The sequence below is a fragment of the Leucopleurus acutus genome (assembly GCF_964270905.1).
Source record: "Leucopleurus acutus genome assembly, chromosome: 20".
Lineage (NCBI taxonomy): Eukaryota > Metazoa > Chordata > Mammalia > Artiodactyla > Delphinidae > Leucopleurus > Leucopleurus acutus.
Genome location: NC_139162.1, coordinates 15,679,900 through 15,704,754, shown reverse-complemented (window position 1 = coordinate 15,704,754; position 24,855 = coordinate 15,679,900). Strand labels below are relative to the sequence as shown.

General features: G+C 47.8%; 1 protein-coding gene across 2 annotated transcripts in view; it reads left to right on the top strand.

The window, feature by feature from the left end:
* The window catches only part of ZFHX3 (zinc finger homeobox 3), a 245,478-nt gene extending 222,266 nt beyond the window's left edge, over positions 1-23,212 (top strand). For both annotated transcript variants that reach the window (XM_082862485.1, XM_082862484.1), the window contains 3 exons: positions 6,606-6,708; positions 7,980-13,391; positions 17,299-23,212. In XM_082862485.1, the coding sequence (XP_082718611.1) occupies positions 6,606-6,708; positions 7,980-13,391; positions 17,299-18,953 (7,170 nt within the window). In that variant the 3' untranslated portion in view covers positions 18,954-23,212. The remainder of the gene's footprint in view (positions 1-6,605; positions 6,709-7,979; positions 13,392-17,298) is intronic.
* The last annotated feature ends 1,643 nt before the right edge of the window (positions 23,213-24,855 follow it).

Here is a 24,855-nt window from a genome sequence, read left to right as displayed (position 1 = left end):
ATTCTCCACTGGGAACAATTGCAGCTCTGGCCCTCCGCTATGGAAACTGCACCCATACCACTTCATTCTGCTCGGCCTATTGGAAACAGAGCTCCAAACGGTGTCTTTACACACGTCATATGAAAGACAGAAATCTATAAAGCTCAAGGCGGTGAGACAGGTGCCCCTCCAGACCCAACTGAGCGACCCGCCCCCGATGTCAGTTCCATAGAATTCTCACCTATTTACCGAGAAGTCCGAGATTCCGAACTGGTGGTGGGGATATAGGGGCTGCTGCTCATGCCCTCCTTTGTCTCACAGTTTTTAGGCGAGGAGGGTTGAGGGCATAGGGGACAGGTTTCTGGCCCCTAAATGAGAATGGGAAAGACCACTTACAATGCATATCAGTAGTCTTAAATTATTCTAATTGATCACTGTCCTTCTAAGTGGCAGGACACACCACTGGGATCCCGGAGCACTAATACGGGGAAACTGTCTTTGTTCCCCAGTCACTTAACAGAGTATCACCTCATGGCAGAGAAGGGGGTTGGCTGTGGAGCAGCCCAAGGAACACCTCTTTCTCTAGCCCTTTGTCTTCACTCCCTTAGTTATTCTGTACGTTTTGTCCACGCACAGATTCCCCTTGGCTGCCCCTGGACCTGCACTGCCTGCAGGTCCCCTCCACCCCCAGCCCGCCCCAGCTGTCTGTCTCCTGTGATGTTTTCGGTCAGCGTCTGTCTCTGCTCGTCGTGTGCCTGTGCATCCGAGTCTCCAGATCAGGCTGGCTGCTTGGCCCCCCTGCACTGGGGGCTCTCGGGTGGCCAGCGGCCCTGAGGCTGTGGCACCCACTTGGGTACCAGCTCTCACTTTGTCTCCATCTCAGAGGAGGGTAATGAAAATAATCGGGCTTCATTAATTCCAAGCCCTGTGAGGTGATAGCCATTTGGAGCCTGTTTGCCAATTAGATGGTCTAAATTAAAAGTGACCTTGGTATACTGCCACTGCTTGCCTCTCCAAGTCTAATGAAGCTTTTCTCTCCAATTCAGTCCCCTTCTCAGCTTTTTTCTCCCTCACTCACTCTGTGTGTGTGTGTGTGTGTGTGTGTGTGTGCATGTGTGTGTGAACTGTTCATATGTTTCCTGTTCTCCCACCTACCTCCTTTTCCCGTCTTTCTCATTCTTAGATTTTAAAATCTGGTTCAGGGCTGCATTTGTTTCTGGCCCATATGAATTGTTAATATGGCCCTACAATTCTTCCTCTTGGGTTTTAGGTTTAAAAAAAAACAACAAAAAAGATAGACAACGACATAGGAAGACATTTTAGAAGGGAAACGAGACAAAGAGAGAAACAGCCCTCTCGGCTCCGTGGTCCAGCGCCCAGCCTGGCACATTTGGAAGGTAGTAAAGGAAAGGAGGGAAGAACCTCTGAAGCGCTCTCTGCTGCCGTGAGTTGCCGGGCTTGCTGGCTGCAGATGTGCAGAGACCAGCTGGCAGCCATCGAGGTCAGGGGAGGAAGTGAGCAGCCAGACCCTCGCTGGCGCCGTCGACTTTGGGTCCCCCACTAGCTAGAATGCTCAGTTCTGGAAGCGGTTGGCTTTTAACTCCATGCTTGTGTTTTGAACAGGACCAATGCCTCATTCACAAGGTGTAGAGACCGGCCAGGTCTGTGCCAGGAAGGCCGGTGTCTGAGGCTTTTTCCCTCCACCTGAGGTTCTTCATTCTCTTGATTTTTTTACTGAAATATGAAGGATTTGAGTCTCCTTGGGAGTCTAGGTTTTGGCAAATCTGTACTTTCACTTGGAATAGAGAGCCTTTCAGAAAGAAGCTCTACTCAGGCGAGCAATGCCAAGGCTGTGGGGATGAAGGTCTCAGAGAAACCAAGTTCAGTACTCGCTCTAAGAAAGTACCTTTGCTTTCCAGCATGTGGAACTTGTTGGTTGCATTGCTCTAACCTCAGACAGGGTGGCCTTGAGAGGTGAATCTGCATGAGCAGTCCCGTTCAGAATTCAGCAAAGTGTACACACCCCTTGGCTGCTCAAGTTGTGGTATTCGGTCATTTCATATCCATGACCCAGAGAAAGCAAGGAGTGGGGAGGGCTCCTTATAATTCCAGCTTCTTCTGTCGGAAAAGAGTCAACATCAGCGGCCCCTCCCAGATGTCACAGTGGGGACCAGACCCACATCTAAGACTCTGGGTTTTATAAGGTGTGTCCTTGGGGCTTTCGGGCCCACTCACCTCATAGAAACTTGAAAGGCGTTAAGTCATAATCCAAAATAATGGTGAACTGAACAGGAGGTAGGAACTAGGTATTTACAAACCCACGTCACCTTTCCTAGTAGTTCAAGGGCAATTAACTTGAATCCCGGAATTTCCCTCGAGGGAGCCTGTGATTTCCTGAAATTATCTACGATAGTTTGTTTTAAAAGTATTTTCTCTAGGAGGCTGCAACTTTCATCAGATTTTCTAATGAGTTTATGATCTCTAGAAGGTTAATTATTCTGGATGTGAGCTTCTTGGACACAGGGACCCGGTCTTGCTGTCTCACAAGCGTGCAGCACGGGGACCTTGTACAAAGTTTAGTGAATGATGGTCAAATGAATGGATGAGCAGTCATTTGAGGCCCTTCCTTCTCATCAGCTAAGTTGTTTTGGAATGGCTTAAGCGTGAAGATTCTTAGTACCGGCATGGAGCTCTTCTGTTTCTATCGTCATATGTGAGAATTGCTTGAACTTGAAGATTTTCAGCATCAGAGCAGAACTCCACGTTTCCCTTGTTATATGTTTACTTGTTAGGAAGGTACTGCGCCTGTTCGGATGATATTTTCTTCCTACGTTTCCGTCAACTCTGCATGCTTGACTTGGCACCGATGGCTGAGAGGAGCACATGTGGTATCCAGATCATCACCACAGAGCTGCTTTGCATGGTCATGGCCGCCGAGCTTGAGAGACTCAAGTTCTGAGGCAGTAATGGCTCTAAGCAATTGAATTTTCTTACCAGAAAAACTCTGACTTTTGGTTAAAAGTCTGTTTTAATAGTCTGAGGTCCCCTCTATACATTAATGAGTAGAGTATGGGGGAATGTAACTTAACATACTCAGTGTTTATGGGTGTAAGATTATTGGAACAGTCAAATCTACATGGGTGTCAGTGTAGGAAGCATAAGTGTTTAGACTGATTGTGTACTATTGTCTGGCCAAACCTAAAACTTTTTGTTTGGCTTTTGATTGTGTGGAGGGGAGAGGGCTTGGGGCAGAGAGGGTGAATGTGTAATGCTGCGTACGCTGTCGGGACAGGGGAGCTGCTGGCGGCATCTAGTCCTCCGAGGGTCTCTGTGGTTTGGACACGTTTGGGGCAGCTCTGCTTACGACGCTGTGGCCAGGTTTTGTCCTCTCACACACTGGCATGCTCCGACGCTCCTAGAGAAAGGGAAGGTCTTTACAGAACTCTGCCCAGCACTGTTGAGTGACCGCCTTTCCCACGGACTTTCAGCCGTCCATCAGAGGCTGGCTGGGATAGACTCAACCTTCCACACTGTGTGGCAGCCAGATATGATTGGGAAACAAGGAGTGCCAAGGCAAGTATTGAAGGAACTCAGCCTTTGGCCAACTTTCATTTTCTTCCGTGAGCAGAATTCCTCAGAGAGCCATTGGCAGGACCGTATTTTTTGGCTCTTTACAAAAAAGCGTGGTAACTTTGAGTGATGAGCTTGAGAAGCTGGTAGGAAAGGGAGTAGTGGACCCGGACACGGGAACATTAGTGTCCGAGAGCTGACGTGGGGCCCTCCAGCGTCCTGCACAGCAAAGAGGCTTCCATCGCAACCTCTCTCTTCGGACCCATGCGCAGACAGACCGCACCAGAATTTCTAGATCCTTAGGATTCTCTTTAGGGGTCTTCTTCTTTGCTTTCTGGGCATTTCTTGCCCATTAAGATTTTATAGGGCTTCCCTGGTGGCGCAGTGGTTGAGAGTCCGCCTGCCGATACAGGGGACACGGGTTCGTGCCCCGGTCCGGGAGGATCCCACATGCCGTGGAGCGGCTGGGCCCGTGAGCCATGGCCGCTGAGCCTGTGCGTCCGGAGCCTCCACAACGTTGTGCTCCACAACGGGAGAGGCCACAACAGTGGGAGGCCCGCGTACAGCAAAAAAAAAAAAAAAAGATTTTATATACCCAACATTTTTGTTTGTTTTCAGGGAGAGGTTGGGTAACACTATAGATGAGAAGATGCAGGTAGATAGAAGTAATTACGTAAACACGTATGAGGCAAGACTTGCAGGTTTGGGGGCCCAGATTAAGATGCAGAGGAGCATGTGAGGTTGATGATTATATTTTGGGGAGAGTTAATTGATGGAAGGTGAAGGCAGACAAAGAACCGCTGCTTACTGCCTTCTTGAATCCCAATCAGGAATTATGATTAAAGTCGCGGCGAGACAACAGAGGGCTGATGAATTGGTGTCTTTTTTTTCTTTCTTTTTTGCCGTCATTCACACTTGATTGACTTCAACCTTTCAAGTGCAAAAGTCTCTCTTTTCCATTATTATTCATAGCCATCTGAGTTTTTCTAATTAAAGTGTATGAAAACAATTACTGATCCGTCGTACTGAGTCTGTTAGAGGGGATGTCTGCCTTACTGTAATGTGTATAAAAAGCCCACGGTTTTCTATAATGATGTGCAGCTGAGGTGTTGGATAATTTTATTCTTTTTTACTCTGTAGGGCTTTTTTTTTTCACTTCTCATGATTCATTTTTCATAATTCCTAAAGATCCCAGGAAAGGACTGATCCTGCAGCTACAGCCGAGAAAGGAGGTGTGGGGGGGAGTCTTTTTTCCTTTCCCTTTCTCCCCCTCTTGCCCCCAACCTCGTGCTCCCCCTCAGTTGAGGACTATAAATTAATCGGTGACCTTTCACTTCTTGGATTCCCGCTGGACTCCCCAACCACACTGGTCAGAAATGCTTTCTATTAAAAAGAAAATAGATGGAATGAGTTTGGCCATCTCCGCTCCATTCCTAACGATTCATCCACAGCTAGCCGTAAGCAGCTGCTGGCGAGCTTTGTGTGAGGGTGCAGATTCTGTGAGAGCAGGGATTCTGTGTCACATTCACCTGCCACGCACCTGCTCTTCGTAAACGCAGGGTTTCTCAGAGCCCTTCTCCGTAGTGCCTGTTGCTTAATTTTTGCACCTACGGGCATCTGGGTTGCTGAGATTATCCTAATACCCTGAAATGTATTGAGGAGTTACCTTTTTGGATTTATGGGGGCAGCTGTCTGAGTTTCCTCTAGGAGTGGAACCTACCACTGATGATTCTAGTGAACACGTCAGCAGTGATTTTGAGCAAGGCCAGGATCCTCGAACCATTAAAAATTAATAGTAATTTATTTTAAATATTTAATTTTGAACAGTAATCTAGGCGTTCCAATCTTTGTAACAGCAAGTGAAGATACTATCTCAATAGTCGTGTTTGATGGGAAAGTAATGCCTCCAGGTGGGGCTGCGCGCCATGTAGAAAGGTTAGTGGTGAATGTAAGTTTCTGTTCCTGTAACCTCAGGGTCAGTTTGCTTCTCAGGCTGTCATCAAACAGGGAACGATTTCTAATTCATTTGGGAATATCATCGCCAACTACCTTCCCATCCTATAGTAGGCAAAGGGATATTGCTTCTTCTTAAATGAAGAACCTTTTAGCCTTACGTTGGATGTTGAGGGCCTCCTATCACGTTAATGGAGGGCAGATGATAACTTGTTTGGACAAGCTTGCGGCCAGATGGCAGGAAAGCCTGGAGAAATAAATGCCGAAAGATCTGACCTTAAATTGTAGCTCTTTTGACCCAGGCTAATTCTGGAGTTGCTGTATTGGGAAACAACAGCCGTGGCCAAGGTGGGGCTGCCCTGTTGTAGAACGTAGGGTGCGGGGCACCCTCTGCGGCTGGGACACTGGCCAGAAGTCCCCTCTGATGCTGTGTACCTCAGGCAAAGACCCCAGGAGAAATCCTGACTGAAGTGAGTCATAAGAAATGCTCATTTGCACTTGATCTCAGCTTGTAAAGGGTTACAAAATGTTGTTTCCTGGAAAAATCTGCCAGTGTGTCTGCGTGTCCTTAGCCCTTCCTTTGTTCCCTTCTCTTCTTCTCACCCTTTCCTTCGCTCTTATTCCCCTCCTCCTCTTGCCTGAATACATTCTGAAAACAGTACTACAATGCTCCCTGCTTCAAGATTACAGTGTACTTTACTAGGTATGATTTAATTAGGGCCCTTATTATGTTTTCAGCAGCTTAAGGTGGGCCTTTCAACTTATCTACCTAATTGGTTGCACAAGAAGTTTCACAGCCCATGACAAAACATTGTCAGTGATCAAAGTCAAAATTCTGCATAAAGGAAAAATATTAATAATAAGATTATTCTTCAAGTGTGCACTGCTAATTATGTCCAGAATGTAACCGTAGAAATGCTTTTGACTGATGTGAGCTTTGTCTAATAAACATGAATCTTCAGTGAGCTATGAAAAGTGACACCTCCAGCTTTACACTGGTGAAGGCTAATTTTGCTTATTAAATAATTTTGACACATTTCCCTATTTTGTGTCTCTTTCCTTGCCCTTTGACTCTCCTCGCTTCTCTACCGCTTGCTCTTCAGGTGACTACCCCTGAGATGGTGATGCCCAGCAGCCTGTTCCTCCCAGCGGCTGTTCCAGATCGGGACGGGAACTCCAGTTTGGAGGAGGCAGGAAAGCAGCCTGGTTAGTGTCATTATTCTTGACCCCTGAGAAGAGTAAACAAGATGAAACCTGGGGCCAAATTTTTCATGGAGCAAGAGTGCCAAGAATTCTTTACGATACTCCTAAAAGCTGAATGTAACTTTTCAAGGGATGAGGGGCACCGTTGTCAGCTACTTGATACTCTGGTTCTTGGCATGTATTTGTGTACACACTTCATATGGTTTGAAGTGAGAAAACTAGGTGAGAACCAGTGGGGTTTTTGGTGGACACCTGTCCCCTTAGACTATACAGTGAGGAAGTGACTAACCAGAGAGTCAGCCAGTAGACCCATGACTTACCGCCCTAAGCCATCAAATACTCCCTCTCTGAGGACTTAGTTATTAGGGACCTGTGGAGCACATGGGTGACCTCAGGGCACTGGATTAGTTGTCTTTCTAGGTGCTGTCATCTCTGCACAGAGCTCTTCTCTGAGACTTCCCAGGAGTGCCTTATGGGAGGCAGCGTAGAGGTGCATTTGGAAAGAACACTGTTGTAGGCATAGATGCTGCTGGTGCCCCACGGTGGGTCCTAGCTGGATGGGGCCTTAGACCTCTGTTTATGAGTCTCTCCTACATCTTTGACACCTTGTCAGCAGCTAAGGTTTAAGCTGGGAAGAGTTACATCACACTACTGCCCCACCGTGTCTCCCTTGTGATTTTTCCATATTAGGCAGCATACAGCTGACCCAAAAAAGGGTCAGAATATTTATGGGTGATGATCTCACTGTAGAGAAAAGTTTTAATGTGTTTTCATAATTGGCCACTTGAATGTTCTTTGCTTATTGAATAGAGAGGACAGTCCAAAGTCACATTATAGCAAGAAATTTAATGCCTAAAAATATATATATCCCAAAATTTCTTATATTACAGTGGATAGCGGTTCTTGCAAATCCCCCACAGCTTAGGACAGCATTAATTCACATATTCTATAATTCAGATCCATGTAAAAAGGAGGGGGTATCCCTTCAAGCCAGTTCTTGAGAAATTGAAACAAACAACTATTGTTTAAAAGACAGATTTGTGCTATGGTATAGGCCTGCTAGCAGTTGACACTTTTTGTATTTCCTTTTCTTCCTCTCTGTTCCTGTGCACCTGCTTATATAACACGTGCTCTCAGCGGTGTGGGGCTCTGTGGAGAGTGTGTGTCTGCAGGTTGGGTATTTGCCTCATCAATGAGACTCTGTTCACGAGGCCTTGCTGGGTAGACAGCTCTAAGCCTTCTTTATCATTGGGCTTTTTTTTTTTTTTTTCCAGAAACCTCAGATGATCTGGGAAAGAACATCTTGCCCTCTGCCAGCACAGAACACAGTGGAGATGTGAAACCCTCTCCCGCTGACCCAGGCTCTGTGAGAGAAGATTCAGGCTTCCTGTGCTGGAAGAAGGGGTGCAACCAGGTTTTCAAAACTTCCGCCACTCTCCAGACGCACTTCAACGAGGTTCACGCCAAGAGGCCTCAGCTGCCCGTGTCGGATCGCCACGTGTACAAGTACCGCTGCAACCAGTGCAGCCTAGCTTTCAAGACTGTGGAAAAGCTGCAGCTCCACTCTCAGTACCACGTGATCAGAGCTGCCACCATGTGCTGTCTCTGTCAGCGCAGTTTCCGAACTTTCCAGGCTCTGAAAAAACACCTTGAGACGAGCCACCTGGAGTTGAGTGAGGCCGACATCCAACAGCTTTATGGTGGCCTTCTGGCCAATGGAGACCTCCTGGCAATGGGAGACCCCACCCTGGCCGAGGACCATACCATAATCGTTGAGGAAGACAAGGAAGAAGAGAGTGACTTGGAGGATAAACAGAGCCCAACGGGCAGTGACTCTGGGTCGGTACAAGAAGACTCGGGCTCAGAGCCAAAGAGAGCTCTCCCTTTCAGAAAAGGCCCCAACTTCACCATGGAAAAATTTCTAGACCCTTCTCGCCCTTACAAGTGTACCGTCTGCAAGGAATCTTTCACTCAGAAGAACATCCTGCTAGTGCACTACAATTCTGTCTCCCACCTGCATAAGTTGAAGAGAGCCCTTCAAGAATCGGCAGCTGGTCAGCCAGAACCCACCAGCAGCCCTGACAACAAACCTTTCAAGTGTAACACTTGTAACGTGGCCTATAGCCAGAGTTCCACGCTGGAGATCCATATGAGGTCTGTGTTGCATCAAACCAAGGCCCGGGCAGCCAAGCTGGAGGCTGCAAGTGGCAGCAGCAATGGCACCGGGAACAGCAGCAGTGTCTCCCTGAGCTCCTCCACCCCAAGTCCTGTGAGCACCAGTGGCAGTAACACCTTTACCACCACCAATCCGAGCAGTGCTGGCACTGCTCCAAGCTCCAGCTTACTGAGCCAAGTGTCCGCTGAAAGTGTAGGCATGCCACCCCTGGGGAACCCCAGCGGTGCCAACACTGCTTCCCCTTCAGAGCCCAAGGAAGCCAATCGGAAGAAGCTGGCAGATATGATCACATCCAGGCAGCAGCAGCAGCAAGCACAGACCCTGGCCCAGGCCCAGGCCCAAGTTCAAGCTCACCTGCAGCAGGAGCTGCAGCAGCAGGCGGCCCTGATCCAGTCCCAGCTGTTTAGCCCCACCCTCCTTCCTCACTTCCCCATGGCCACAGAGACCCTGCTGCAGCTGCAGCAGCAGCAGCAGCATCTCCTCTTCCCCTTCTACATCCCCAGCGCCGAGTTCCAGCTCAGCCCCGAGGTGAGCCTGCCAGTGACGAGCGGGGCGCTGACGCTGACGGGGGCGGGCCCAGGCTTGCTGGAAGAGCTGAAGGCTCAGGTTCAGGTCCCGCAGCAGGGCCATCAGCAGGTCCTGCAGCAGCAGAGCCAGCTCTCTCTGCCCCAGAGTCACTCTGCACTCCTACAGCCCAGCCAGCACATCGAGAAGAAAAACAAATTGGTCATCAAAGAAAAGGAAAAAGAAAGCCAGAGAGAGAGGGACGGTGCCGAGGGGGGAGAGGGCAACTCGGGACCAAAGGAATCACTTCCCGATGCCTTGAAGGCCAAAGAGAAGAAAGAATTGGCCCCAGGGGGTAGTTGTGAGCCTTCCATGCTCCCTCCACGCATCGCCTCGGATGCCAGAGGGAACGCCACCAAGGCCTTGCTGGAGAACTTCGGCTTTGAGCTGGTCATTCAGTACAACGAGAACAAGCAGAAGGTACAGAAGAAGAACGGGAAGACCGAGCAGGGGGAGAATCCGGAAAAGCTCGAGTGCGACTCCTGCGGCAAGTTGTTCTCGAACATCTTGATTTTAAAGAGTCATCAAGAGCATGTTCACCAGAATTACTTTCCCTTTAAACAGCTGGAGAGATTTGCCAAACAGTACCGAGAGCACTACGACAAGCTGTACCCCTTGAGGCCTCAGACCCCCGAGCCGCCGCCTCCGCCCCCACCCCCGCCGCCGCCCCCGCTTCCGGCAGCGCCGCCCCCGCCGGCCTCCACCCCAGCCATCCCCGTGTCAGCGCCACCCATCACCTCGCCCACGATTGCACCGGCCCAGCCATCCGTGCCGCTGACCCAGCTCTCCATGCCCATGGAGCTGCCTATCTTCTCACCACTGATGATGCAGACGATGCCGCTGCAGACCCTGCCGGCCCAGCTGCCCCCTCAGCTTGGACCTGTGGAGCCTCTGCCTGCGGACCTGGCCCAGCTCTACCAGCATCAGCTCAATCCAAGTCTCCTCCAGCAACAGAACAAGAGGCCTCGCACTAGGATCACCGATGACCAGCTCCGAGTCCTGCGGCAGTATTTTGACATTAACAACTCCCCCAGTGAAGAGCAGATCAAAGAGATGGCAGACAAGTCTGGGCTGCCCCAGAAAGTGATCAAGCACTGGTTCAGAAACACTCTCTTCAAAGAGCGGCAGCGTAACAAGGACTCCCCTTACAACTTCAGCAATCCTCCTATCACCAGCCTGGAGGAGCTCAAGATCGACTCTCGGCCCCCTTCACCAGAACCTCAGAAGCAGGAGTACTGGGGGAGCAAGAGGTCTTCAAGAACAAGATTTACTGACTACCAGCTGAGGGTCCTGCAGGACTTCTTTGATGCCAACGCTTACCCCAAGGACGATGAATTTGAGCAACTCTCTAATTTACTGAACCTTCCAACCCGAGTCATAGTGGTCTGGTTTCAAAACGCCCGACAGAAGGCCAGGAAAAATTACGAGAATCAGGGAGAGGGCAAAGATGGAGAGCGGCGGGAACTTACAAATGATAGGTATATTCGAACGAGCAACTTGAACTACCAGTGCAAAAAATGCAGCCTGGTGTTTCAGCGCATCTTTGATCTCATCAAGCACCAGAAGAAGCTGTGTTACAAGGATGAGGACGAGGAGGGGCAGGATGACAGCCAAAACGAGGATTCCATGGACGCCATGGAAATCCTGACGCCCACCAGCTCCTCGTGCAGCACCCCGATGCCCTCCCAGGCTTACAGCACCCCGGCACCAACGGCCGGTACAGCTTCCGCTGCTTTCTTGCAGCTTACATCAGAGGCTGACGAACTGGCCACCTTCAGTTCAAAACCAGAGGCGAGTGATGAGAAACCAAAGCAGGCTGAACCTCCCAGCGCACAGCCAAACCAGACCCAAGAAAAGCAAGGACAACCAAAGGCAGAGCTGCAGCAGCAAGACCAACCCGAGCAGAAGACAAATGCAGCCCAGCAAAAGCTCCCGCAGCTGACGTCCCCCGCTTCGTTGCCCCAGCCTCCTCCACAAGTGCCCCCCCCTCAGTGCCCCTTGGCCCAGTCGAGCCCCAGTCCCTCCCAGCTCTCCCACCTGCCCCTTAAGCCCCTCCACACGTCAACTCCTCAGCAGCTGGCCAACCTACCTCCGCAGCTAATCCCCTACCAGTGTGAGCAGTGCAAGCTGGCGTTCCCGTCGTTTGAGCACTGGCAGGAGCACCAGCAGCTTCACTTTCTGAGCGCACAGAACCAGTTCATCCACCCCCAGTTTTTGGACAGGTCACTGGATATGCCTTTCATGCTGTTTGACCCGAGTAACCCACTGCTGGCAAGCCAGCTGCTCTCTGGGGCCATACCTCAGATTCCGGCAAGCTCGGCCACTTCCCCTTCAACTCCCACCTCCACGATGAACACTCTCAAGAGGAAGCTGGAGGAAAAGGCCAGTGCCAGCCCTGGAGAAAACGACAGTGGGACGGGAGGAGAAGAACCTCAGAGAGACAAGCGTTTGAGGACAACTATTACACCAGAACAGCTAGAAATTCTCTACCAAAAGTATCTCTTGGACTCCAATCCAACTCGAAAGATGTTGGATCACATTGCGCATGAGGTGGGTCTGAAGAAACGCGTGGTACAAGTCTGGTTTCAGAACACCCGAGCCCGGGAAAGGAAAGGACAGTTCAGGGCTGTGGGCCCAGCGCAGGCCCACAGGAGATGCCCTTTTTGCAGAGCGCTCTTCAAAGCCAAGACTGCCCTGGAGGCTCATATCCGGTCCCGTCATTGGCATGAAGCCAAGAGAGCTGGCTACAACCTAACTCTGTCTGCAATGCTCTTAGACTGCGATGGGGGACTCCAGATGAAAGGAGATATTTTTGATGGAACTAGCTTTTCCCACCTACCCCCAAGCAGTAGTGATGGCCAAGGTGTTCCCCTCTCACCCGTGAGCAAAACCATGGAGTTGTCTCCTAGAACTCTTCTTAGCCCTTCTTCCATCAAGGTGGAAGGGATTGAAGACTTTGAAAGCCCTTCCATGTCCTCAGTTAATCTAAACTTTGACCAAACTAAGCTGGACAACGACGACTGTTCCTCAGTCAACACAGCGATCACAGATACCACTACTGGAGACGAGGGCAATGCGGATAACGACAGTGCGACGGGAATAGCAACTGAAACCAAATCCTCTTCCGCGCCCAGTGAAGGGTTGACCAAAGCAGCCATGATGGCAATGTCCGAGTATGAAGATCGGTTGTCATCCGGTCTGGTCAGCCCAGCCCCGAGCTTTTACAGCAAGGAATATGACAATGAAGGTACAGTGGACTACAGTGAAACCTCGAGCCTTGCAGACCCCTGCTCCCCAAGCCCTGGTGCGAGTGGGTCAGCAGGCAAATCTGGAGACAGTGGGGATAGGCCCGGGCAGAAACGTTTTCGCACTCAGATGACCAATCTGCAGCTGAAGGTCCTCAAGTCATGCTTTAATGACTACAGGACACCCACCATGCTAGAGTGTGAAGTCCTGGGCAATGACATTGGACTGCCAAAGAGAGTGGTTCAGGTCTGGTTCCAGAATGCCCGGGCAAAAGAAAAGAAGTCCAAGTTAAGCATGGCCAAGCATTTTGGTATAAACCAAACAAGTTACGAGGGACCCAAAACAGAGTGCACTTTGTGTGGCATCAAGTACAGCGCTCGGCTGTCTGTACGTGACCATATCTTTTCCCAACAGCATATCTCCAAAGTTAAAGACACCATTGGAAGCCAGCTGGACAAGGAGAAAGAATACTTTGACCCAGCCACTGTACGTCAGTTGATGGCTCAACAAGAGTTGGACCGGATTAAAAAGGCCAATGAGGTCCTCGGACTGGCAGCTCAGCAGCAAGGGATGTTTGACAACGCCCCTCTTCAGGCTCTCAACCTTCCTACGGCATATCCGGCAATCCAGGGCATTCCTCCCGTGTTGCTCCCCGGCCTCAACAGCCCCTCCTTGCCAGGCTTTACTCCATCCAACACAGGTGGGTTCTGCTCTTGGTGATGCTCCCAGTATTAAATAGCCGCCCAATTAGCGCTGCTTCTAGGGCTATCACACAAAACCTCTGAGTGCTGGCCTGATAGGAGGCTTCCCTTTTCAAGTTCTCTAACAGCAATAAAACCTCAGGTCCCTTCCACTGAGTCTCCCTAGAGCTGTAGTGTACACGACTCTTTGACTTGCCTGTTCAAGGATGGGGATCTTGTGGTTGGAACAGTCTCCTGAAACCATTCTCGTGCCTGGTGTTCAGTAACACCACCAGGGTGTGTGTTATAGGCATCAACTTCAGGGTTCTGGCGTACTAGATCCTGGGGTATTTTCAAGATGGCAGTTTCCATTATAGACCCTTCCATTCAGTCCTTGTGGGGAAATGCGGATCCCATCTCGATATCTGTTGGAAATATAAAACATTTGGTTCAAGAGAACTTAAATCAACTCTTTGCCTTCCCCTGTGGTCCCACCTCCTTTTTCAGTGACGTGCTCTGGCAGGAGAGATGCTACCAGGAAGATGCTCTCATATGGTAGAGCCTTACTCCTGGGGTTCTCTTCGAGTCAGAAAAAGAGTGTTATGTTAGTGTTTTTTGTTGGTTGGTTGGTTTTTGGCTGCACCACGGGGCACGTGGGATTTTAGTCCTCCGACCAGGGATCGAACCTGTGCCCCCTGCAGTGGAAGCACGGAGTCTTAACCACTGGACCGTCAGGGAAGTCCCTGGTTTCTAAATAGACTGCCTTTGTACTGGAATGCAGTGACCAGGAACTCGTATTGGGCACTGTGGTTCTGAATTATGACATGTTTTAGTCCTCTAGACAGACAAAAATGTTAATGGTAACACCCCTTCGTTTTCTTCTGCCCGTTTCCCTTTCTAATTCAGAGTCACGTACTTGGTAGTTATTTTTTCCACTTCGTAGGGAGTGCCGCAGTTCTTTCTGTGTACCTCTCTTGTTCCTCCTCCTCTGCCCTCACCCGTCTTCTCTGAATCCAGCTGTCTTCCCTAAATTGGACTTTCACCTCCAGGAGCCTGTGAGACTGAGGCACAAGTTGGCGGGTCCCTCCACAGCCTGTGTTGACCAGTACACATTCACCAAAGGAGAGCCCCTCAGAGTGCCTCCTTACCTTCAAAACATGGCCCTCTTCCTGGGGTGGAAGTGGTTCTGCTGCTTCCCAGAGCAGCCCTGGTTTCTGGTTGAATTAAATCCAAGTTTTATAATTTTAGCAGTGTTGTACAGAACGTGAGGGCTACCTCATTCCAGATCCCAGTTTCTTATCCAAAGGGAAGAACAAGAAAAGAAAGCATTAAGATGTAGAAGTCGTTGCTTACATGTGTTGGCAAGTAATGTCACAGAATGATGTTAAAGTCAGCTAGACATAAGCCAAGAAAGAGACTATGGCAAGTGGCTGGGCACTGAACTTCACTTGCAGCCCAGGACCTTGGAAGAGGGGCTTGGGAAAGCCCAACATTTCATAATAATGTGAAAATATTAGAATCAAAATGTCTGATCTATTCCCCTTGTTTTACAGATGAGAAAACTGAGGCCCAGAGAGGTCAAGACCATTCAACAAGCTAGGGTAGGAGCCGGGCTCCCAGTGCTATGTACTCCTTCCACAGCACCCAATACGAGCCAGTCAGTCAACAGGTATATGTTTAGTGCTACTCAGGTTCTGAGCACTTAGAGTGGACTCCAGGTAGGAAGACAGATCAGCTCTTAATCATTCAAAGCAGCCAGGCCCGCCCCAGTTACCACCGTCTGACTGTACCGCAGCTCCCAGGAGCACTGCATCTGGAATTAGGAAAGAAAGAAAGAACGTGTGTTTAATACGTCAGGCCCGATGGTAAGCTCTTTCCATATGAGCTTCCATTTAAACCCTACATCCATCTGTTGTGGAAAGCTGCGGTTCCAAGCAGTCAACTAATAGGCCCGATATCACACGGCAGATGTGTGTCAGCCACAGTCCATACCTCGTCAGTCCGACTCCAGGAGTACGTGACTCAGCCTCAGGGGGATGAAGTGGCCTCTTTGGTTCTGATCTTACAGATAAGAAAACCAAAGCCACGGAATTATTGTGAGAATGTATTGAGCTACTTTACCTCACATGGCTAGTGCAGAGCCTGGTAAATAGCAGAAGTTCAGTACATGTTTCTTAAAATTGAAGCTCTCTTGTGCACTGTCAGTCCAAGGTAGAGGAAGTCAGTTCTTCTCTGGAAGCCTGATGCCAGAGGGATGGGGAGATCAATAGGCGCCTCCTTCTCTGCCCCACTGGTCATTGGGCTCTGCCTACAGCTCCAGCCTAACGCTTGGAGCAAGCCTGTTGCCTAGAAATAGACAAAGCCATGTCCCGAGTTGGAATTCATAAACTGCTTTGTGCCACTTTAACCAACAAGCCTTTACTGAGTTTTTCTAAGCCAGACACATCTTCTCCTCTGATTTCAGTCCCGTAAGTACATTCAGGAAATTGGATGACTTAATTTCAGTGGTCCCTTTCTGCCATTTTGGAAGAGTCAATTAATGATACTATGTGATGCTGAGGGAGGCATCCTCCTTGGCTATCCAAAAGTTAATGCCTGTTTTTGCTGGGACTGGCAACTTGAGGCAACCTTGTTCTCTTCACCCGAAATCTGAGTTTTTTTGTTTTAATGCAGCGTGATAGCCCAAGGAATACTGCACCACTGGAGCTAGAAATCAACATTGTCTTCACCTGGCTTGGGCTTCAGAGTGTTGTTTGGAACCCCACCCCAGCTTTCTTGCTGAAGGTGGTCCAGATAAAGTAGTACATTTTGGTGTCCTCTGAAGAGGAGGGACGCGTACCGTCTAGTGTCTTGGATGTGGTCAGTGCTGTCCTTCACCGCCACCTTGCTAGTCTTCATGAACCAGCAGCAGCCCTCCATCACCCTGAAACAAAAGATTTAACCCAGGAGATGTGGGTCAGGGAGGAGGTCAGGCTCTGGGGCTGGGTGAAGGCTTTACAGGTAGTGGTAGATTAGGCCTGAGTGTGATTGAGGATGGGGCTGTGTCCTGCGTGCGCCTGGTGACATGGTCTGCCACCCGTAAGCAGTGGTGCCTGGGGTAGGTTGTGATGTCTTAGGAATTGCTGGTGCCAGCACTTTGACATTGCTCTTCTCCTCTTCCTATGGCTGCTTTCTCAAGCATCTGCAGTCCTAATCCTCCCGTATGTCATTCAGATAGGGGCAGGAGAAGAAAATGCTCATTTTTCCGGTGGACTACAGAATCCTATTCCTAGGTGGTTACATTTTTCAGCAGATTTGTTAAAGCCGATCAGCTGAGCCAAAGCAGTGCCACTGTTTACCTTGAATGGATTGTTTCCATTTCTTCCCATTGCTCCTCCTCTCTGTGCCCTCCTAACACATCCATTCACCTGCAGCAGTGGAGGTCAGAGAGGCACATGTGTAGAGCCTGTTGTGTTTGTTCAGGTGGTCTTGGTGTCTGGCCGGGTTTCTTGCTTTTGCTGTCTTCTGCAGACAGCTTCTGGTGGGGCCTCTTGACTGTACTATTTCTGTGGGGCTTTTGATGAAGGCCATCGGTTCCGATGGGTCCCGGCTGGCAGCAGCTTGTCTGGGGGCCTCCAGACTAATTGCCTTGGGCAGAGTTGGGAGCGCAGCAGAGAAAACATGACCGAGTGGGATGGGTGTGGCACGTTGGGCAGGAAGGTGTTGGAAGTAGTTTAGCTGGTATGGGAGCTGACCCAGGGCTGGGTCCGGATTAGAATACAGGCTATCCAACCTGGGCCTGGCGGGAAAGCCGCTGGATCAACAGGATCCTCCAAGTTCAAACCCTGAGCTCTTAGACCCTGTGCCAGTGACACAGGTGAAACATCTTTAGCACTAGCCTCAGCACCCCAGACTGACACGTGATTTCTCTGTCTCCACTCCTTTCAGCTTTAACATCTCCTAAACCGAACTTGATGGGTCTGCCCAGCACAACAGTTCCTTCCCCCGGCCTCCCCACGTCTGGATTACCAAATAAACCACCCTCAGCGTCGCTGAGCTCCCCCACGCCAGCACAGGCCCCCGCGGCGACGGCCCCTCTGCCAAGTCCCCAACCGCAGCCGCCGCAGGCGCAGCCGCCGCCGCCGCCAGCAGCCCAGCCGCCACCCGCGCCGCAGCTCCCGCCGCAGCAGCAGCAACAGCAACGCAAGGACAGAGAGGGTGAGAAGGGAAAGGAGAAGGAAAAGGCACACAAAGGGAAAGGGGAACCCCTGCCCGTCCCCAAGAAGGAGAAAGGAGAGGCCCCCACAGCGGCCGCAGCCACGATCTCAGCACCGCTGCCCGCCATGGAGTATGCAGTGGACCCTGCGCAGCTGCAGGCCCTGCAGGCAGCCTTGACTTCGGACCCCACAGCGTTGCTCACGAGCCAGTTCCTCCCTTACTTTGTACCAGGCTTCTCTCCTTATTACGCCCCCCAGATCCCTGGCGCCCTGCAGAGCGGGTACCTGCAGCCTATGTACGGCATGGAAGGCCTGTTCCCCTACAGCCCTGCGCTGTCGCAGGCCCTGATGGGGCTGTCCCCGGGCTCCCTGCTGCAGCAGTACCAGCAATACCAGCAGAGTCTGCAGGAGGCCATCCAGCAGCAGCGGCAGCTGCAGCAGCAGCAGCAGCAAAAAGTGCAGCAGCAGCCCAAAGCAAGCCAAACCCCAGTCCCCCAGGGGGCTGCTTCCCCAGACAAAGACCCTGCCAAAGAATCCCCCAGACCAGAAGAGCAGAAAAACGCACCCCGTGAGGTGTCCCCCCTCCTGCCGAAACCCCCCGAAGAGCCAGAAGCAGAAAGCAAAAGTGCGGACTCCCTCTACGACCCCTTCATTGTTCCAAAGGTGCAGTACAAGTTGGTCTGCCGCAAGTGCCAGGCGGGCTTCAGTGACGAGGAGGCGGCGAGGAGCCACCTGAAGTCCCTCTGCTTCTTCGGCCAGTCTGTGGTGAACCTGCAAGAGATGGTGCTTCACGTCCCCACGGGCGGCGGCGGCGGCGGCGGCGGCGGCGGTGGCGGCGGCGGCGGCGGCTCGTACCACTGCCTGGCGTGCGAGAGCGCGCTCTGTGGGGAGGAAGCTCTGAGTCAACATCTCGAGTCGGCCTTGCACAAACACAGAACAATCACGAGAGCAGCAAGAAACGCCAAAGAGCACCCTAGTTTATTACCTCACTCTGCCTGCTTCCCCGATCCTAGCACCGCATCTACCTCGCAGTCTGCCGCTCACTCAAACGACAGCCCCCCTCCCCTGTCGGCCGCCGCCCCCTCCTCGTCCTCCGCTTCCCCCCACGCCTCCAGGAAGTCTTGGCCGCAAGTGGTCTCCCGGGCTTCGGCCGCGAAGCCCCCTTCTTTTCCTCCTCTCTCCTCATCTTCAACGGTTACCTCAAGTTCATGCAGCACCTCAGGGGTTCAGCCCTCGATGCCAACAGACGACTATTCGGAGGAGTCTGACACGGATCTCAGCCAAAAGTCCGACGGACCGGCGAGCCCGGTGGAGGGTCCCAAAGACCCCAGCTGCCCCAAGGACAGTGGTCTGACCAGTGTAGGAACGGACACCTTCAGATTGTAAGCTTTGAAGATGAACAATACAAACAAATGAATTTAAATAAAAAAATTAATAACAAACCAATTTCAAAAATAGACTAACTGCAATTCCAAAGCTTCTAACCAAAAAAAAAAAAAAAAAAAAAAAAAAAAAGGAAAAAAAAAAGGAAGAAAAAGCGTGGGTTGTTTTCCCATATACCTATCTATGCCGGTGATTTTACATTCTTGTCTTTTCTTTTCTAATATTAAAAAGAAAAAAGAAAAAACTTAACCTTGTTACATTGTGTCCTTTTGAAGGTACTATTGGTCTGGGAAACAAGTCCACAGGGCCTCCCTATGTCTTTGGAGCTTAAACCCCTTGTATATTTGCCCCTTTTCAATAAATGCCCCACGTTGATAGCACAGAGGAGCCCGGCATGCACTGTATGGGAAAGCAGTCCACCTTGTTACAGTTTTAAATTTCTTGCTATCTTAGCATTCAGATACCAATGGCTTGCTAAAAGAAAAAAAGAAATGTAATGTCTTTTTATTCTCAGGTCAATGGCTCACACTTTGTTCTGTTTTCAGAATCATTGTTTTATATATATTATTTTTTGGGGGGGGTTTTTTTTTTTGGTTTTTGTTTTCGTTCCAGAAAAGATTTTTTGTTTTGTTAATTTAAAAACGGGCAGAAAGTATTTGAGAAAAACAATGTGAACTGCTTTAGCTTTCTGGGGATTTTAAGAATAGCTTTTCTGCTGAAGCCAATTTCAAGGGGAAAAGTTAAGCACTCCCACTTTCAGAAAAAAAAAAAAACAAACCCACACACCGAGTGTTGAGGACTTGTAGCTTAAAAAAATAAGTTTTAAAAACTGACTTTCTGTATTTATGATAGATATGACCATTTTTGGTGTTGAGTAGATTGTTGCATTGGAAATGAACTGAAGCAGTATGGTAGATTTAAAAGGAAAAAAAAAAAACCCTTTTGTGTACATTTAGCTTTTTGTATGGTCCAGCTGACAGCTCCTCACTTGATGTTGTCTTGTTCATTCCTAGCAGATAGATTGCAATCCGTTGATTCACCTAAGCTTTTCTCCCCTTTGTCCCTTAATTCCACTTTCTCTTTCCTCCTCCCACCCTATAATCTCCCACTTAAGGTAGCTGCCTTCGTTTCTTAGAGGGTAGCTGCAGAATTATTTTATAAAACTAAAGAAAGAATTTCAAAGGGTTCTAGGGGTCATTAGGATCCTCACAGATTATTTTTGGTTGGGGAGTTGAAACTTTTTAAAGGCATATAATTCTAGTTACCTATGTCTGTTAGCCTTGTACATTTATTTTTTATTTATCCTTCCTTTGGTTTTTCTTTTCACCCTTTTTTTCCCCTCCTTGTTTGGTAGATGCTTCAAATATTCTTTTCCTAAACTAAAGCATTTGTTTCGGTTTGTGTAATTGGGCTGTGTGCTTTTCTTTTCTAAAAAAGTTTTTGGTTAGGGGTTTGGCTTCTGTGTTTTTGTTTTGTTTTCTTTCCTCTCTCAGAAAAAGAAATTTCATGCTTTAAATAAAATCCAAAGACACACCCTTTCACTGCTGAGGCAGAAAAAAGGGAAAGGGTTCTTGTTACTTGAGAATTTGTTTCTGATTTAAATAAACAAGACTTAGTTTAATAAAAGAAAGAGTAAAACAGAAGATTCCCAGGTTGTTATGTGCTTCTTCTGCAAGCAGAGAGGCAGCTGTTAAAGACAATTCCATATACCAAAAGACACACTTTTTACTTCAAAGTTTTGTCCTTGTGTTAGGCAGTCTGAGCAGCGAGTGATCCAGAGCGCAGCCAACAAAGAAGCAGATAGCAATGTACGTACAGAGAGCAAAAAAGGAACTGTGTGTGAGGCACTTGTGTTTATGTTAATATCCGTATTCCTGTAACACACAACACAACGCAACATACACCCTTTCTCATCTTAAAAAAGCGGTCTGAACTTTGAAAGGAAACCTTTGTGCTGCTATAACGTAGATTTTGGAGACAAATAGATGCTTTGCTGTTTCACCTTCATAGCCAAACATCAACAGAAAAAAATCTCCCCTTACCCCGAAAGTGTGAAATCCTTCTCCCCTTCATTCTCTTCCTTATGTTTCAAAAGGGAACTTTGAAGACTGTGAATGCAGGTTCCATCTGGTCACCTTTCGGGCTTCTTCCCCAGGGCTGAAGCCACTCATCGACTTTGCAAAAAGACTGGAGCATTCCAAGATCTGAAAATGAATTTCTTTTTATTCTCTTTTTCTTTTTTAGCCGGGACTATTTTATTTTTATGAATTTGTTTTTAGTTTAATGAAAGAGTAGATCCTGAACTGTTGTATATATTTCTAACTAGGCTGACTGATGCACAGTGCAAATTCCTTTTTTAATTTTTTTTTTTAAGTAGAAGTACTAAAGAATACCATCTAACTATTCATACCAGTATCCAGTCATAGCATAAGGTGTCAAAAACAAGTACGCAAAACATTTGCTGTTTTAACAAGCTATTTCTTTTAACAAGAATTCTTGTATTTCTCCCTGTGTTTGAGATGAACATTTTTAAATTTTGAAGTTGTACAGTTTTTTGTTTTCCATTATTTTATCTTGTTTGTAACTCTATGAAATATATATATATATATATTTTTTGCCATTTAACTGTTGTATGTTACTCTGTGTCTGTATCATATAGAAAAGAATTGTTTTTGTTTTTGGTTCTCTATGTGATACCAATTACCAATTTAACACTAGTTTTATCTGTCAAATTCTGCTAGGTCTTTTCTGAAAACTTTGTTTTTAAAAATGGTAACTGTTTGGTAATAGTGCAATTTCTATCCCTTTCCCTCCCCCCCTCAACTTTAAGTTCATTTCCTTGTAATTTTGCCACCCCTCCCCAAAGTGTTTTCTTTTTCCTTTCTTTTCTTTTCTTTTTTTTTGAGCTACCATGCCATCCTCCCTCTGTGAGGCAGAGTGACTGTCAGTGTTTTTGTTATGCCATGCCTCGACCTGTGGGTGTGTTCGGCAATAGCAAGGTGGTTGGGTAGACTGACTAAGCATGCTTCCACCCACCAGTGTTCCTCAGTGGGGTTATGTGAGTGTTTCAACCTGGAGTGGGTTGCACGCTTAATGCTTTCCTCTACGAGTATACCGCCCACATATACGTTCATTCAAAAAAAAAATTCTTCTCAGCGTTAACCTAGAAGTAGCAAAGCAGTCGGTGATGGTGAAGCTTAGAGGTCAAACATGAGCTAGTTAGATGTCTGTGGGCTGGCATCCACCATGGCTGTGACCAGTATCATTTACAAAGCATGAATTCACGACAACGCTCAACTGTTTAGATCGGTCCCACTCGGAGAATTTACTCCTGTCTGCTGCATAGTCCGTAGCTGAATAGGCTATCTCAAATTACTTTTTGAATTAGTTCTTCACCTCCATTGATACTTCGTGTTTTTGGTTGGTTGGTTTTTTTCTGAATCTCCACAGTGTGGGTGCCAGACACCAATCAGTCATAGCACCAAATGGGCCCACAGAATGGGAGTTATTTCCTCCATCCTCCAAAAAGAAACTTAAGAAGGAAACACATACACACACCTACACATGCGTGCGCGCGCGCGCACACACACACACACACGGAAAAGTTTAGGAAGTTCTATTTTTAATTAAAAGCTATTTAAAGAGATGAATGTGGCCAAAGTTTTACACAATTGAAAATAAGGTAACACAGACAGCACGTGTTTAAACCTGAGTTTATCAGGCATGGCAGGAAGTTGCAGGAGAGAGAGGCAGAGACCCAAGCCAGTGCACTTGATGTTCATGGACATATATTTTTTTTTAAATAATAAATTAAATTAAAACATTTTAAATAGAAGCATAAATTGAGTTGGTTGGTTGTTGGCGCTGAGATACTGCCCACTGTGAAACAAAGCTTTGACTAGTTTTTTTGTTTGTTTGTTTACTTTCTTCGGAGGGGAGGGGGGCAAGTTTGGGTAGGAAAGAAAGCATACATGAACGTGACCCTGAGGTGAAGAGGTATATGAACAGCCTTTGCAGTGTACAAAAAAACAAAAAAAACAACAAAAAAAAAAACAAAAAAAAATAGAGCAAGTGAAACCAAAAATGATGTTCTTGGTGTTTTTCTATAATGTAGTCTTGTTAGCTTTTTTGTTACTGTAACAATGCTGATCTCGAACTGTACCAAAATACATGGAGACTAACAGAACCACATGGAACTTTCAAACTGAAAAAATTTGTCACAAAAACTTTGTTGTCATAGTTAAGTTGATTGTAGATGGTAATTGAATATACTCCTTTGAAAATATTTCATCAAGTATGTTTCCTGCTCATTGTGATACATTAAAAAAAATATGAGCAAAAGTTCTTGTCTCTGTCACCAGAGTTTGTGTGTGCATGTGTGAGAAAGAGGTTGATGGCTGGCAGGGTGTAAGTCTGAACAGTATCCTGAGGTTGTGTGGCCAGGGACACTTACTCTGAGGTACACAAGCTCTTTGGTAATTCTAAGTGTCCTTGTATCTCCTGGTACTCATGAAAGTGCAGGAAGTTTTGGTGATGGTGCTGACTAGCTTATTTGAGAAGGGTAAGCCTGACAGCTTGGATGATGTTTGGCCCCAAAGAGCCCTAATAGCATTTCTACTTTTAATTCAGATGTTTATATGAGAATTTTAGATACCTGGGACAACCACAAGCAAGGAAGTTTTGCTGATGATGAGGAAAGAGGTAAGTTTAACTTCTCTGAAATGGGAATTAGATCCAGTGTTTATGACGGAAGGATATGAAAGGTGAGTTGAATTAAATGGATGATTGACTACATCTCCCTTTCCTACCAAAGGATTTTTTAAACCCCTGTTAGAGCAGAATTTGAGATAAGAACAGTCTTCAAAACAGTAATAGCATTAGTAATTCCTATATACAAGAGGACTTGGTCCTCTTACCAAAAACCCTCCCTTACAGCAGAAAATGCATGACATTCATTAATAGTACATTCAAGATCAGGCCCAAAGGCCTTCCATTCATCTCTAATTTATAGCCAAAGCCCATAAATAATTTACACAACTCTAGCAGTAGGCCTGGATGGCACTGCAAGCTAGCTGTGTTCTTGCAAGGTCTGCAGCATCTGCCCTCAGCCAACAGGGGTCTTTTCTACCCCAGAGGTTGAGCTCTGAAACCCTCTTCTATTGGCTTAGACAGCCATTGTCCACCAAGTCTTTTTTCTTAGTTCCTGCAGCAGGCATTCAAGAAGCAGCAGTGACCCTATTAACTCAACATTTCAAAGAATTCTACAACTGGTACAGGCATTACTAGAGCTCAGAAAGGAAAAGTTGGTCCCTCACTGGTAGCTGGAACCTCTATGCCAAACAAGTAGTATCACTGTCCCTAATGAAACCCTGCTCTTTCTCCAGGCATTGCACCTTTCTTTTGGGTGTTCCTGCAGAAGCAGATGGCTTTTACCTCAATGTGTTTTCTTGGCACACACTTATGTCACTGATCTTTCTTCTGACCCCATGAAAAGGTACAGTATAAAACTTGTTCAGACCCAAAGCCACATCTGCCTTTCTAGGCTATAATTATTTTAGGGTCTGGCAGGATCACACCGAAATGTTTTAAATGGAACTAGTTTTGCAGCAAGGTTTTGCTGCTTCAGCTCTTTGGAAGAAGGTGACTACAATTCAAATTCTTCTTAAGATAAATTTTTAACAAGAAAATAAGCACCTAAATTACATCGAGAGAGGGCTGGGTAAGGGACTCTTTCTGTTACTGAAAAAACTTTATACTAAAGGGAAAAGAACTCTTCCAGTCTGGCTTCAATATCATGTTCATGTGGCTATTAGTCTCCTTGGAATTAATAGTTCCCCCCCCGCCCGCCGGAAAATGTGAAATGGCAACATCTTAGTACGGCTGGTTGATATGTGTTAGTAGGGTA